Raw genomic sequence first — 14,050 nt, 5'->3', positions numbered from 1 at the left:
TCAGTAAAGTACAGATACATAAAAAACCTACTTAAACTACCTAAAAAGTACAGTAACGAATTACATTACATAAATAAAGGAAAATTCCACCAATTTTTGTCATAATGCAATCACTCACATGTTAACCAAATCTTTTCACAGTGGTTCATTGTAGAGACTCTTGATTTCTTTGCAGTAGTGATGATAGGAAACGGGGGTCACAATATTTACAGCACAAATATAGCCATTTTATTTACTATTCAAAACCATCAGTGAAGCTACATGTATCTTTTGAGTTTTATATATATATATATATATATATATATATATATATATATATATATATATATATATATATATAAAATGATAAAGATGGTAAAATAAGAGTAAATCTTGTGCAGAACTAAAAACCAAAAGTACATACAGTATAAAATATTGCGTCCCAGTTTCAGACCTGTGAATCCTTTTCATACAGATAATAACAAAATTTGTAGTATTAATCAAACTGAGACAATCCCATGGCTCAGATGTAAAAAGATACCTTCAAAAACAGAGATAGAATTTATAGAGAAGTTTTCACATTTTTTTAAAAGTCTTTAGTGCACAATAAAAGGTGGATCTGAGTTCCACAGATTAGAAGCATAATAACAAAACCTCTCTCTACATGCTGGAACATAAACAGACAGACCTGTGTGGTAAGCAGGCAGTTCAAGGCCATTTATAGCTTTAAAACCCAGTTAAAGAAATACAAGATCTGCTGTAAAGAATTTCAAAAAAAGAATGATATGAGCTCTTGTTCATTTTTGTTAGGCTTGTAGATTATTGTAGATTATGTAGATGACTAGAAACAGCAAAACATCTTGAACAGAAGTACAAAAGTAGTAGCTCAAAATTTGTTCAGGTAGTATGTTCGGATATTAACTGCTTTTATATGACATCTATGAGAAGAAAGCATCAGGATTCTCTGGCGTATTCTACATTCCATAGTGACCTCCAGTGGGCTTTACAGGAATCTCAGTTTGTGTCTGGAAAACATCTTGAACCACAATGTTACACCAACTTCCAAATGGAGCTGGACATCTCAACCTCAGAATTGTCTTTGGCTCTGCATTCTAGCACTTCTAACTGGAAATGACATGATAATTACACAATAATATGTGAAAACTGCCCAATTTCCTTTAAAAAATTTTCTGTATATATCCGAAAAAATATATAAAATAAATACCTTTAATAATGTTAAGGGAACAAAAATGATGTGGTCTATGTATTTACCATCACACGCAAACTTTAAATAAAGGTTTAAATAAAGATAGATGCTAGTGAACGAAGCTACAGCGAACAACTGGATTCCTTGTGGAGTCCGAAGTGCTTGACTGAAATGTTCTTTCTGTTCTGAAGAAAAACTCTGCGAACCGAACAGTGAAGCAAAATAAGATGGGCAGAACCATGTGGGTTAAACCATAAGAATGTCTCAAGAACAATTTGCACTACATAAATGTTCATTTTAGAAATGTATTACTGAATCATATTCCTACTAGATTCTAAAGTTGACCATGACAAACAAGCTGAATCCTAAGGCCACATTTCAAGCCAAAATTAACACAGATCACTGTATTTACATATGATACAAGATACAAAAGTTCATTAGGAGACTTTACATACTGTACTGTGTAAAAGTCAGAGGCCACCCTACATTTAATTTCCAGTTAAAACGCCCACTGAGTACAAGTTATTCAAGTTCACTCTTCGAAATTGGTTGTGTTTTCTCACCATCAAAGAAATCATGACTACAAATTTAGACTCAATTTTAATGTAATGCCTGACATTTTAGTGAGAAAGTAAATTGCATATGTTTCCAAGTATCAGGGAGTTATATTGCATAAAATGATACAAAATACAAGGATGAAGGAAATGTTAAAGACCCAGTAAAACCATGGTGAGAATCATAACTTTCTTTTACAGACCATATTCAGATTCATTTGTAGGTAAGAGATACAGATACATACTCTTAGTACTTTGTTCATGTGCCTTTTTATGTCATATAATCAAATCTAAAGGTTCTTTTTACCCCAAATAATTACACAGTACTGTGGAGTTTGTACCACTTACTTATTCAGTTACTCACATAATTAACACCTAGAACCTGCTGGTCGGTGTATTTTAGTTAGACTGTCTTGGAACTTGCCACCATGTTACCCAAAATAATTATATGACTGTAAAACAAAGTATTCTTCTTTTACAAGAATATTCATATCATTTGAATAGTGGTAAGTTGCGAGATTTTATGATTTATTACATCCTTTTCCAAAATTTGACACTGCAGGTTTACCCTTGAGGACAAGACATCATTCAAGCCTCTGACCCATTGATGCTGTCTTGGAGCTGTTAGCTGTCCAGTAGTCCTCAGTAGGGCTGGATGGGATGCTTCAAGTCTCTATTATGTCATCTCTTGTGTCTGTTTCAATCAGCTTGAGGTTATTATCATCTACAGGAATAGGTCTCTTTCTCTTGAAGAAGCCAAACTAGTAGGAGAACAACATAATGAGTCCTCTCATGCATTTGTTTTGCTAATGTGCATTTATCAATATGTTCTCAGGTTATATTTTTCTTGAACTGAGTGTAATTAGAGTAATTATTAGAGTGTGTAACTGTTCCTTCAGCAGACATTAGTCATAATATTAAATGAGCAAAGTGATCTGGTTCAAATACTACAGCCATGTTCAATAGCTTAATGGTGTAGCTATCAATATCACCCACCTTCCAAAGTACTGCAGTAAGCGCAGCCAGTAAAAGTATTCCTCCAATACAGCTACCGACTACAACCCCAAGAGGGACGTCTGCTTTGGCTCCAGTTTTACTCACTGTGACCTCAGCCTGCAGAGCGAACAAAGAGAGGTTATCATTGCCTGCAGCATACAGCTGCATTCTTATGTTTTTTTTTATTTATTTCCCTTACAAAAAAGTATTCAAAATGTGCTATTAGTATACTCCTTTTAAACTAAAAATAAGTGAGTACACTTTCAGTATACTTTTATGTACTTATCAGAGATATGGTACTTAAAATTATACTTATGTATACTTGGCTTATACTTACAAGTATACAGAAAAGTATACGCAGCCTATACTTGTACTGAATCCAGGCTATATTACAATTTATCAGCTGCTTAAACAGTTCTGTATATTCAGAAGTGATATTCTCAAAACGGTTAAGACACAATATTAAACAGAGGCTGGGGAGTAATTATTATAGTGTGTAACTGTTTTTTCAGCAGACATTAGTCATGCATCTCATACAAGGCATCAAATATACAACACAAAGGCAAACTTATCTTTACTCTTAAAACACAGTAGAGAGACAGATTGCGTTAGAGGAGCCCAAACTTCATTCTTACCAAACTTAAATGAAACTTGAAATTCAGACAAAACAATTATAATCCATTATTATTCATGGCATGTCCATGATAGAAAGTGGAAGAAGGGTCAAACCTCAATCTAACTTGACACACTGTAGCATTCACTGTATAAAAAAAAAAAAAAACCTCAAAAAGTCATGGTATAAATCTATTACACATCTTTCCACTGACGAATACTGTCTCCGGTTTCCTGTTTGTTATGTTTTGGGGCAATGTTGCTTTCTACTATTCTCATCACTTTTTCAATGAGTATGGAAAAAGAACAAAAAGTAGAAACAAACATTCTAATAAAATTGTTTCTGAATGTTTCACGGTCTCACTAGATATATCTGTTGTTATTAGTGCTTATATAAGCAACTGATGATGACTGAATATTTTCTATAAGCTGTCAGTGCATGTTTTCCTTTTGTTTTGTGCAGTTTTCCAATGCACATTTGAGTTTTTCTGTGAGATCTGTGTTGACAGTTCTGTAAAAATTTGTGAAAAATGATTGAAAGCAATGAGAACTTGTTAACACATTTGCAAAAGGCCACTTCTGCTTTGCTTACAAATAGACAATTAAGATTAAGTTGACCTTGTTTTGTTAAATGAACTTTACCAATTAAAAAAATGTCACATGAATCTTGCGAGCTGCTCACTCACATGGGTGCTTTAAAGTTTGTGAAGCCTTTAGAAATGTCCATATTTCTGTGTAAATTTGACCTAAAACTTTTCCAGATTTTCACACAAGTCCTAAAAGTAGATAATAGATAGACAGATGACATGGACAAGCCAGAAGGCTACTGGAACAATGATTTATGAATGGAAGGGAGTGAAATAGATGCATTCCAGCATAAAAACCTTATCCTAACTGTGAAACATGGTGGTGGTAGTATCATGGCTTGGGCCTGTTTTCTGAATAATACCAGCAAATTCTAGGAAAATGTCAGGACATCTGTCTGTGAGCTGAAACTCAAGAGAACATCGGTCATGCAGCAAGACAATGACCCTAAGCACACAAGTCGTTCTACCAAGGAATGGTTAAAGAAGAATAACTCTTATAACATAATTTGGAATGGCCAAGTCAAAGTCCTGACCTTAATCCTGTACAAATGTGGTGGAAGGACCTGAAGCAGCCGTTCATGGAAGGAAACCCACCAACATGAAAGCGTTAAAGCTGTTTAAATGGAGAAATGAGCTAAGATTCAACCAAGTGCAGAACTAATCTACAGTTACTGGAAATGTTTAGTTGCAGTTATTGCTGCACAAGGGGGTCACACCAGATACTAAAAGCAAAGTTTCACATACTTTTGATATTCACAAATATGTAATTATGGATCATTTTGACATTTTAATCCCATGAAAAACATGGGAAATAAATATTAAAGGCTATGATCCATGAACACTGATCTTCTGTCTCTTTGTTATTTGGTCATTGTCTAACTCCTCACATCATTGCAGAGTGAGCAGAATGAAGGTACCTGTATTTCCTTTTCGGTAGTGAAGAGTAGATCAGGCTGAGGCATCTCAATATGAACTCTAACTGCCAGAACAACAGACTGGAAATCTGCCTAGAGAGAGAGAGAGAGAGAGAGAGAGAGAGAGAGAAGGGAAATTAGAAAGGAAAGGAAAAAGAAGGAAAAAAGGGAAGAATGATGGAAAGAAGGAAGAAAAGAAGGAAGCATTTAGTATTTAGTACATTTAGTAAAGGATACTGTGGCATGTGCCCATCCCCTGGGTCCTGATGATGACAGCCACGAGAGCTGGCAGGAAGGCAGGGCCCAAACACCCAGTGGTGACAAACCTCAGCGAGGACACCAAGGAGAGAGCTGCGAGTGTGGAGGGGGCGGAGCGCATGCCACAGTTACTAAATGAAAGGTGAATATAAAGTGATGATGATGTCACTTACAGTAGCAAAAGTGCCGTTCCATATCCGAGCAGTTATATTAACAAACATGGACTTCCGCCTCAGGTCTTTGAGAACACATTTAATTGTTTTGCTCTGGGACGTCTTGATGTTCTTCAGAAAGGAATCGGCATGTTAGATTAGAAAGAATGACATAGACATAGACATTTACGTTATCCACAACCCTGCTAAACACACTTATGCATTCAGTGTTGAACACTGCAACAGTCACAGGAATATCACTGATGAATGACAAGTCACTTGATGGCAATGCATAAAAGGTGATAATCACCATGTTGGGAAAATAATGGACAGAGAACTATAGAGGACTAAATGGGGTGCAGGTTCCTTTGGGAAAAGTAAGTGCACACACACCAATAAAAGATAAAAATAAACAAAAAATGAAATGTTATTTATATATATATATAGCCAAATAATAATACAAAATCATTATTTAAAACATTAATTTATTACTGAAAGTATTAATAATAGAAGAAAAAACATATACAGAGGCATATATGCTTGTACTCATATAGATTCATCAGTCTGTAAGAACGTGTATAACATGTACAAAATGACCCAGATACTGGCAAATAACTTGTTTTCCCTTTAGAGAATTCTTAATTAGTCCCACACTGAGGAAATTCACAATGTTTAAGTGTCTTTATGTTCTCCAGTGGTATGTATGTGATAATTCCTTGGGCCCCTGCAGTGTGCTTGGTCTACCCATCTTTTTCCAAGTAAATTAGATCACCAAGGCAGCAGATGTCAATAACAAATTGAGTAGCATTTGTTTTATGCTTAATTATGTAATTAAGTATGAGTGCATGACTTTGGAAGTCTCTTGTAGTCTGCAGTTTTGCCAGCAGGGGATGCTATCAACACGCAAGCTCATAAACATACACCAGAGTTCACTGTTCAGTAGTATCTATTAAAATGACAAAGTAGGTTTCAAAAGGTTATTTTCATATTATTTAATATAAATCTTTTTAATTTACTGTAGATTTTTGTAAAAAAAAATGTGTTCATTGAAGCAGGTAATGTTCAAAAAAGCTCAAATAATCTAAAAACTGAATAGAAAGTAGGTCAAAGCTGCCACATACATGTGCATTGGTTGTGGTGGGGAGGGGTAGAATTGATAATCTCGATTTTTCAACTAGACAACATCGTGCTAGGCACGGCTTTAAAAAGGCGCACCAGAAATTGTGCTGTGTTTGATAGTATTTAATTCTGAGGGATAAAGAGAGGTTGGAAAATAGATTGTGATTGGTGTTGCTACATGAACCCACACAAACCCAATAAATGGGGAAAAAAAATGTGTGGGTCCTTAGCATTGCCAGTGATTTAATCAAAACTATGATTTATAAATTGCACAAATATTCAGGCTCAAATAAAGAACCAAACCCACTAAAAATATTAATATCTATGCCACTATGTCGCAGGGGGTGCTCGAGCCTGAATTGTCTGAATTGTCACTAGGGGGGAGGCAGGAAACCCTGTACAGGTCGACAGTCCATCACAGGGCAAAAGCATCTAAATGAATCTAAATTAATTCATGAAATATTCTGTTTGAGAAGTGCTTGACAATAACTGTATAATTGCATTACGCTGCAGCTAATGATGGCTAAACTTTAGCACATAGAAAAACAGAAAATAGGCACATTAGGTAACTGGAGCCCATTTGTTCAGATTCAACATCAATTCCAAACATTTGAATTCCATCAATTCTGAATATTGCCTCTAAGCAAGCTTTACTTAGAAGCTGTAACAGAACACCATTAATAATAATAATAATTTAACAAAGAAGATAAGCTGCAAAATGCTTTACAGACAGGCTAAAAAAAATACAGATTCAGGTTTATCTGGCAAATTTTGATAAAGTTAGCATAACCTGAAATGACGACAGTGTCATGGCTCTGTCAAGAACACAGAAGGTACTACTTTTCTGATTGAAGAATATTAGTATTAGGAGTCAAATAGGTCAGAGCCAGCAATGAACACTATACCTACCAGTTCCTTAGTTCCTCTGAAGCTCTCTTCTGTGAATCTCGCTGTGTATGCTTTCTCTTTAATCCTAAACGGATCAATCAGATCTCCACTGTTACACTTCACATCACCAGCCTGTTCAAGTAAAGAGAACCAATCAAAAAGTCATTAATCTTTGACTTTAGGTCCTGTTCTCCATCTATTTGAGAAGTCATGAAGACAGAACTGCAGCCTGAAGACAGTGAGATGAAGGGATATATGCTCACAGGTGCAGTGGTGACTGAGGTGATATAGATCAGTGGATTCCCTGCTCTTGTGCTGGTGGGCACAAACACACTGAGGTTGGCCTGGCTGACTGGAAAATTTCCTCCAGACACCTGCAGGGAGTGACAGTGCAGAGAAAACAGCACACACATTCATATGCAAATATTTGGGTGTTAGAATTGCCATTTATTTTTTTTAATTTAACATAAAAAATGCATAAAAATGGCTTGCGTAAAAGTTATTGCACATTTTATATTTTATGGCTGCAAAATGTAACAGATATTAATATCTTGACTTCAAGACAAAATAAAAGAAAACAATTCAGATTTTATTAAGATAATTTGAAAATGTTTTTGGTTTAAGGTATTTTTTTATTTTAGAATCTGACGACTGAAGCATGCGCTGCTTTAAAGGCTGCACAATGAAATGGCTGTGGATGTGCTGCTTGATGCTGATCATTTTGAGAAGGATTTGGCCTGATACATTTTATTAAAAATCCATTCATGGTGCTGCATGCTGGGTATTGTAAGACAAAATAGTTCCCAAGGAAAACTTGCACCACTTTCACATCAAGCAGAACTGACTTTGTTTCTCAATGACTGAATTAGACAAAAAGAAAAAATAGTAGAATTACCCTTTAAGACCCCTAAAGTATAGCCCATCTTTTTGCTGCTCTATTCCCTATTTCTGCTAATAACAGGCCTAATAACTGATGAGAGAAGTCAGAGAAGCAGCTCAAATCCAATTTTTCGGCATCTGATTTAGACAGGACAGACTTTTATGCAGTCTGAATGTTAATAAGCCACATAAAATGGGACTTTTCTCAATCAGATTCAAGCCACATTTCTAACTGCTCTCAAATCTGATTTAAATTGTACTTCTGGATGTTTTGAGTTCATGTGTTTTTGTTGTTCAGGACATCAGAATGTCAGTGGTGCATAGTTAATAAAAGTGAAACACTGTTGTGAAACATAGTGAGATAATTCTATCAGCTTGCTAGGTTTGCTAGGTTCTGCCCCCACCTGGTCTGCATATGTTTGCGTGTGTCATTACTACAAGAACCAGTGTGGCTGTGTGAGCAAATGCAACTACACTCTGACCTTACAAATCAGATTTAATCACTTCTAACTTGAAATATCAAAATGACATTTACTCTGAAGGTGTAGTTGAACTCAGGGCCGATGTCATCAAAACTGGAAATGGTGGTTTTGACTTGGTCTTTTGGGTCAACAACGCAGAATTCTGGATTAACACCTCTGGAAGAATATAGACGTAGAATATTAACACACAGCATGGAAACCAAACAGTTTCATCCTTTCTTTGTGCTCATGCATTTCTGAGATTTCTGTTTCAGATCATATACACCTTCTTCACTTAACCTGTAAATAGAAGCCTCACATTTCTCATACACACTCACACATATTAACAGGGACATTTGAATACATAAGTCCCCAAATGGCATCCTATTTGGGGGCCACCACCCATTTCATTTTCAGAAAAAAATACTTTTCCTACAAATTATACTGAATCAAATTTAATAAGCTCACTAGTGACTTGGGGGCCCTAAGCTGCTGCTTATGTAGCCTACAGCAAAATCAGTGTCACTGCTATGTGGAGAATGGTGGAACACAGTACACACATGGATGAGGTATCCACATGTATCCCCATGGAGGGAGGCTGGTAAACTGCACAGCTACAGACCTACAAAGCGCAACTTTAGGTATTTGATAAAACAGCCAATGAGGGTAGGTACAAGGTACAAGGCAGCATTCCCACTTTGGGAATGGTGATAGAAAAATGTTTATAATGGTGTGTGATGGTTAGGACACCTGCTGAGAATGATGTCTGAGCTGTACTCGACAGGGATGGAAACAGTGTCCTTGTTATCTGCTGGAGTTTCCTCTTCACTGTCACTATAAAAGAAATTAAGACTGTGAATCACTGATAATGCATGCACATATAAAACTTTATTTAAAGGCTACCAACACAGGGAATCATGCATGTATGGGGTGCAACAACATGCAAATTTCATGATCTAATACATTTTTGGCATTTTTGCATATGCCACAATATAGTGTTTTACACAGAACTAGGAAAGAAATGCAAACATAACTTTCACACTTATTTTTTTTCCAACAATACTGCATTCCTTGTTGAAGGAAAACAAAAACGTGTGAAATATAATTCCACATCTCAAAATGAAACAAATTGACAACAAGTTCATTTACAGCCAGATCTTGTGTTTTCTATATAAAGTGTGGCTTTTATGGCCTGGCTGAAATGAGCGAGAGGGGATTTTCTAATGTGGTTAATCTCTCCCAGGAAACTGTGGAATCCAGGTTTCTACATCCGAGTAGCTATCCAAATATATAAACATCCCTGTGGAGTTAATTGTTTGGCCTATTCAGAATCAGCACTTGGCACCTGCTTGAACCCTGAGCGGAGAAGTAGCTGCAGTGACTCGTATCTTCTCCCTTCTCAAGTAACTGAGACAACTGAGGTGATTAGTTGAGGTATGAGTGCCAATACTCGACTGAGAAATGAAATGAAGTGTTCCCAAAAACAAGATATGAAGGTTAATCAACCCACTGACTTTCAAATTTTCTAGCAAAATGTCATTTCTGCACCATTTAAGGTGACAAATAACTTCAGCTAACTTTTTCTTCAAGGTAGGATAACCAAACCAGTTTTTTTTCAGTTTATCAGAGCTGCACAGCAAAGTTTTTTATGTTTATGATTAAAGATTTTAGGAATCTTATAGACTGTATTAAACAGAACTATAAAAACCATTTCTACTATAATACATTTTACAGTATTTAAACTGTATTCTATTCACAGCCATTTCATCTTGCAACTGAATAGAAAAAATTAATATTAACATCAATATTTTTTATAAGGCAATACCTGAACATTTACAAACAGTTAACTTCAAGTTGATCTAAGTTCTTTTATGAAGTATATGATGGTACATTGACACAAGCAATCTTAAACTAAAGTGACAGACATTTATTCCATTTGTTTTATAGCATCATTCCCAAGCAATGGAAATCATTTTTAGCAATAATATATTATTTTAATAAAGTTTTATTAGAGTGAATTATGGATACAGACACAAAAACAGAGTTAGCTGTTCATGTCTGCAGCCACACTCAAGTAAATATGTAGAGCTGATAAATGGCCTTAAAGGTTCCATTGATTAGAAATAATGCAGAATTATAAATGGAACAACAGTCATTACAATGTTATGTACTTCGAATGACATCCAGGGCCTTTTTCCCATTACTAACATCAGCCATGTATAAACAATGATATTGCTTTATAAACATGTTTTTGATACATATGCATTTTATCAAGACTGTATATAAGTAGCTTTCAAATAGAGTGTAAGATTAAGATATACTTTTTTTGATCCCACAACCAGGGAAATTCCACCTCCGCATTTAACCCATCCGTGAAGTGAAACACCACATACACACTAGTGAGCATACACACACACTAGGGGGCAGTGAGCACACTTGCCCGGAGCGGTGGGCAGCCCAATCCACAGCGCCCGGGGAGCAGTTGGGGGTTAGGTGTCTTGCTCAAGGACACCTCAGTCATGGACTGTCGGCCCTGGGGATCGAACCGGCAACCTTCTGGTCACAGGTCCAGCTCCCTAACCTCCAGCCCACGACTGCCCACCAATGTTTATGTACGTTATTGTTTTCTGTCCAGCAGGTATATATGCGTGTACAAGCCAGACACACTCATTACATAAAATAAGCTGTACCTTTGAGCTTCAAACACCAGTTCAGCTTTTTTCTTCAGCTCCTCCAGGTTAAATGAAAAATTGACTTGAAATGTAACCTGTGGGAAAAACACAACCACTCAATTAATGCGGAATTAAACAATTACAAAAATTGATCACAGATTAAAAACATATAATTGATCTATTAACTCACCCTTTGGCCTGTTTTAAGGGCTGGGTGTCCGACCTGGCAGGACAGGATTTGGGAATTCCTTGATGATTCGCATGTTATGTTCTGAAAGACAGAAAGACAGCTTATGGTTCTGTTTAGTATCTTTTTGAAAGGATTCTACATAGCACCAAAAAGGGCTTTGCTATTGTTGCAGTGTCAAGCTTATAAGAATAAAAAATACTGTTTGGTGCTGTATAGAACTTTCAAAAAAGGTTCTATGCAGAACCATATAGAACACATTTTCCATCAATCTGAAGAACCATATCACCATGGAAAAGAACATTTCAACATGCAAACAGTTCTTTAATTGTTCATGGTTGTATACACAACCATTGTCTTTAGTAAAGAACCATTGAACAACCATTTATTTTAAGAGCATAGTTTCTCTGTTCTGCTGACTTGAACATGAGGTCAGCAGATGATAAGGCAGGATGGGATGTTGTGATATAATGTCATCCTAGAAGCTGTGATGTATACTCCATACCAAAAACCACAATAAAATAAACAATAAAAAACAACAAGAAGGTCACTTACATGTGTAGCAGAGGAGTAGAAAAGGTTTCTGGAATAATGTATGGAGACTCTTGTGTTGTAGGCGTTCTCCTTTCTATTCTTCACGGTTATAGTGAAAGAAAGTCTACTGTTCTCTTTGACCACAAATCTGGAGGAGCTACAAATTAACAAAATATTAGTTACACTACAATGGGGATGAATGACCTCTTATCCACAACTGGACTTCCATACACATATGGAAAGCTAGTTTACATTGCATTGCATGTGCCAATAGTAAAATACATTGAACAGCCCCTTTATTAAGTAACCCCCTTTGTATCTACACTCTCTGTCCATTAGGCGCACTTTGCAGTTCTACAATTACAGACTGTAGTCCATCTGTTTCTCTGCATATTCTATTAGTCCACTTGTACCCTTTTCTTCAAAGGTCAGGACCACCACAGGGGGTTGCTGGCGTGAGTGAATCAGACACAGTAGTATTGCTGGAGTATTTAGTCAGTGTCCACCTCTACCTTGTTGGTCCACCTAGTAGACAACAGAGACAATAGCTTATATGTTGCTGCACAGCTTGTGTTGGTCATTCTCTAGCCCTTTATCAGTGATCACAGGGCTCTGTTGTCCAGATATTTCTGGTTGCTGGTTCGGCTTGGAAAATGGATGGATGGATGGTTCTATTCTCAGTTCAGCAGTGACACTGAGGTGTTTAAAAACTCCAGCTGCAATGCTGTGTCTGATCCACTCGCACTAACACACCACCACCACCTCAGTGTCACTGCAGGGCTGAGAATGATCCACCATCTGAATGATACCTGCTCTTTGGTGGTCCTGACTATTATAAAACAGGGTAATGAAGTATGCAAAGAAACAGATGGACTACAGCCTGTAATTGTAGAGCTACAAAGTGCACCTACATGGTCAGCGGAGCTGGTAAAGTAGACAATAAGAGGAGACACAAGAAGGTGTCCTTAACTGGATTGTTCTGAATGTACTGAAACGTAATGTATACCCTTACTGTAATTTCTTTCATCTTTCTCAGTCTGCACATGTGCAAAAAACAGAGCGAAGAGCTGTCCTGGAAATAGCAAGCAACGTCTAGCATAGCACTCACAAGATTGCAAAAAAACACTTTTGATGAAATGAAGAATTTGAATATGGACTAATACAAATGGTCCAAAATGACTAATTATGAATTCTGAACCATTATTTAAATGAAAAAATTCCATTAACCTAAATTAAAAGAAATATTTCTTCCTTCTACTGAAAAATTTTGGTTTGACAGATATAAGGCTTTGTTCCAACGGCAACAATCATTTTTTATTTATCTTGGACAACTGAGATATACTGACCCATTAAAATGGTCCAATACACAGCATACATATACAGCAGTGCAGACAGAGGAGTGCGAGGAGGGTGGCTCTTTTGCACATGCATTACATCAGCACATTCACTCACCTGAAACCATTTTCAATAAGATGCAATATATGTGTTCAGTATCAGAAGCCTTGGTTAACTCACCTTTGCTGCTGAATCACACTCAGCTGTAGGTCACTCACACACTTGTCATCGGAGCCACATTCCTTCAAGAATGGAATCTAAGCACAGGCAAACAGTACTACAGATTACGATACTCGCAGTTATACGATTTAATGTATCTGAATGCAGTGTAGGGGTGTGAAATGCTGTGCATGCAGATAATCTGATATAGTCTGTAACACTGAATGCGTTTACATGCACTCAATAGATTTCTGCAGTTATCTGATTATTCAAATGGTCATGTAAACATGTAAACTGATCTGATTTCTAAGATCAGAGTAAGGTCTAGAAATTTTAGATGAAGAAGGTACCCAGATAAAGAAATCTGAAAGAGAGCTGGATTTTAGCTCAGTAATCAGATTTCTTAGTTGTAAACTTTCACTCGTATTTCTTTCAGATTTCTCAGTCTGCACATGTGTAAAAACAGATGGCCTTTCCGGAAATAAGCAAGCAGCAAACTTTTTTCGAGCGATGCTGAAACCAACTACATGCTTAATTAAGGATTTAAATATTCTTCA

At 36.5% G+C, this 14,050-nt stretch overlaps 1 protein-coding gene across 1 annotated transcript in view; it reads right to left on the bottom strand.

Moving 5' to 3' along the window:
• Positions 1-1,767: 1,767 nt before the first annotated feature.
• LOC108433526 (integrin alpha-2-like) overlaps positions 1,768-14,050 on the bottom strand; it is a 32,395-nt gene continuing 20,112 nt past the window's right edge. The window contains exons 19-30 of the mRNA XM_017708150.2: positions 13,515-13,591; positions 12,021-12,156; positions 11,469-11,549; positions 11,297-11,373; positions 9,357-9,440; positions 8,681-8,783; positions 7,530-7,640; positions 7,288-7,398; positions 5,281-5,391; positions 4,853-4,942; positions 2,737-2,853; positions 1,768-2,501 (exon numbers count right to left, since the gene is read on the bottom strand). Of these exons, the coding sequence (XP_017563639.2) occupies positions 2,406-2,501; positions 2,737-2,853; positions 4,853-4,942; positions 5,281-5,391; positions 7,288-7,398; positions 7,530-7,640; positions 8,681-8,783; positions 9,357-9,440; positions 11,297-11,373; positions 11,469-11,549; positions 12,021-12,156; positions 13,515-13,591 (1,194 nt within the window). The 3' untranslated portion in view covers positions 1,768-2,405. The remainder of the gene's footprint in view (positions 2,502-2,736; positions 2,854-4,852; positions 4,943-5,280; positions 5,392-7,287; positions 7,399-7,529; positions 7,641-8,680; positions 8,784-9,356; positions 9,441-11,296; positions 11,374-11,468; positions 11,550-12,020; positions 12,157-13,514; positions 13,592-14,050) is intronic.

The sequence above is a fragment of the Pygocentrus nattereri genome, chromosome 18 (assembly GCF_015220715.1).
Source record: "Pygocentrus nattereri isolate fPygNat1 chromosome 18, fPygNat1.pri, whole genome shotgun sequence".
In the NCBI taxonomy this organism is placed as follows: domain Eukaryota; kingdom Metazoa; phylum Chordata; class Actinopteri; order Characiformes; family Serrasalmidae; genus Pygocentrus; species Pygocentrus nattereri.
The sequence above is the reverse complement of the archived record's forward strand: the minus strand, read 5'-3'. Positions and strand labels throughout refer to the sequence as shown.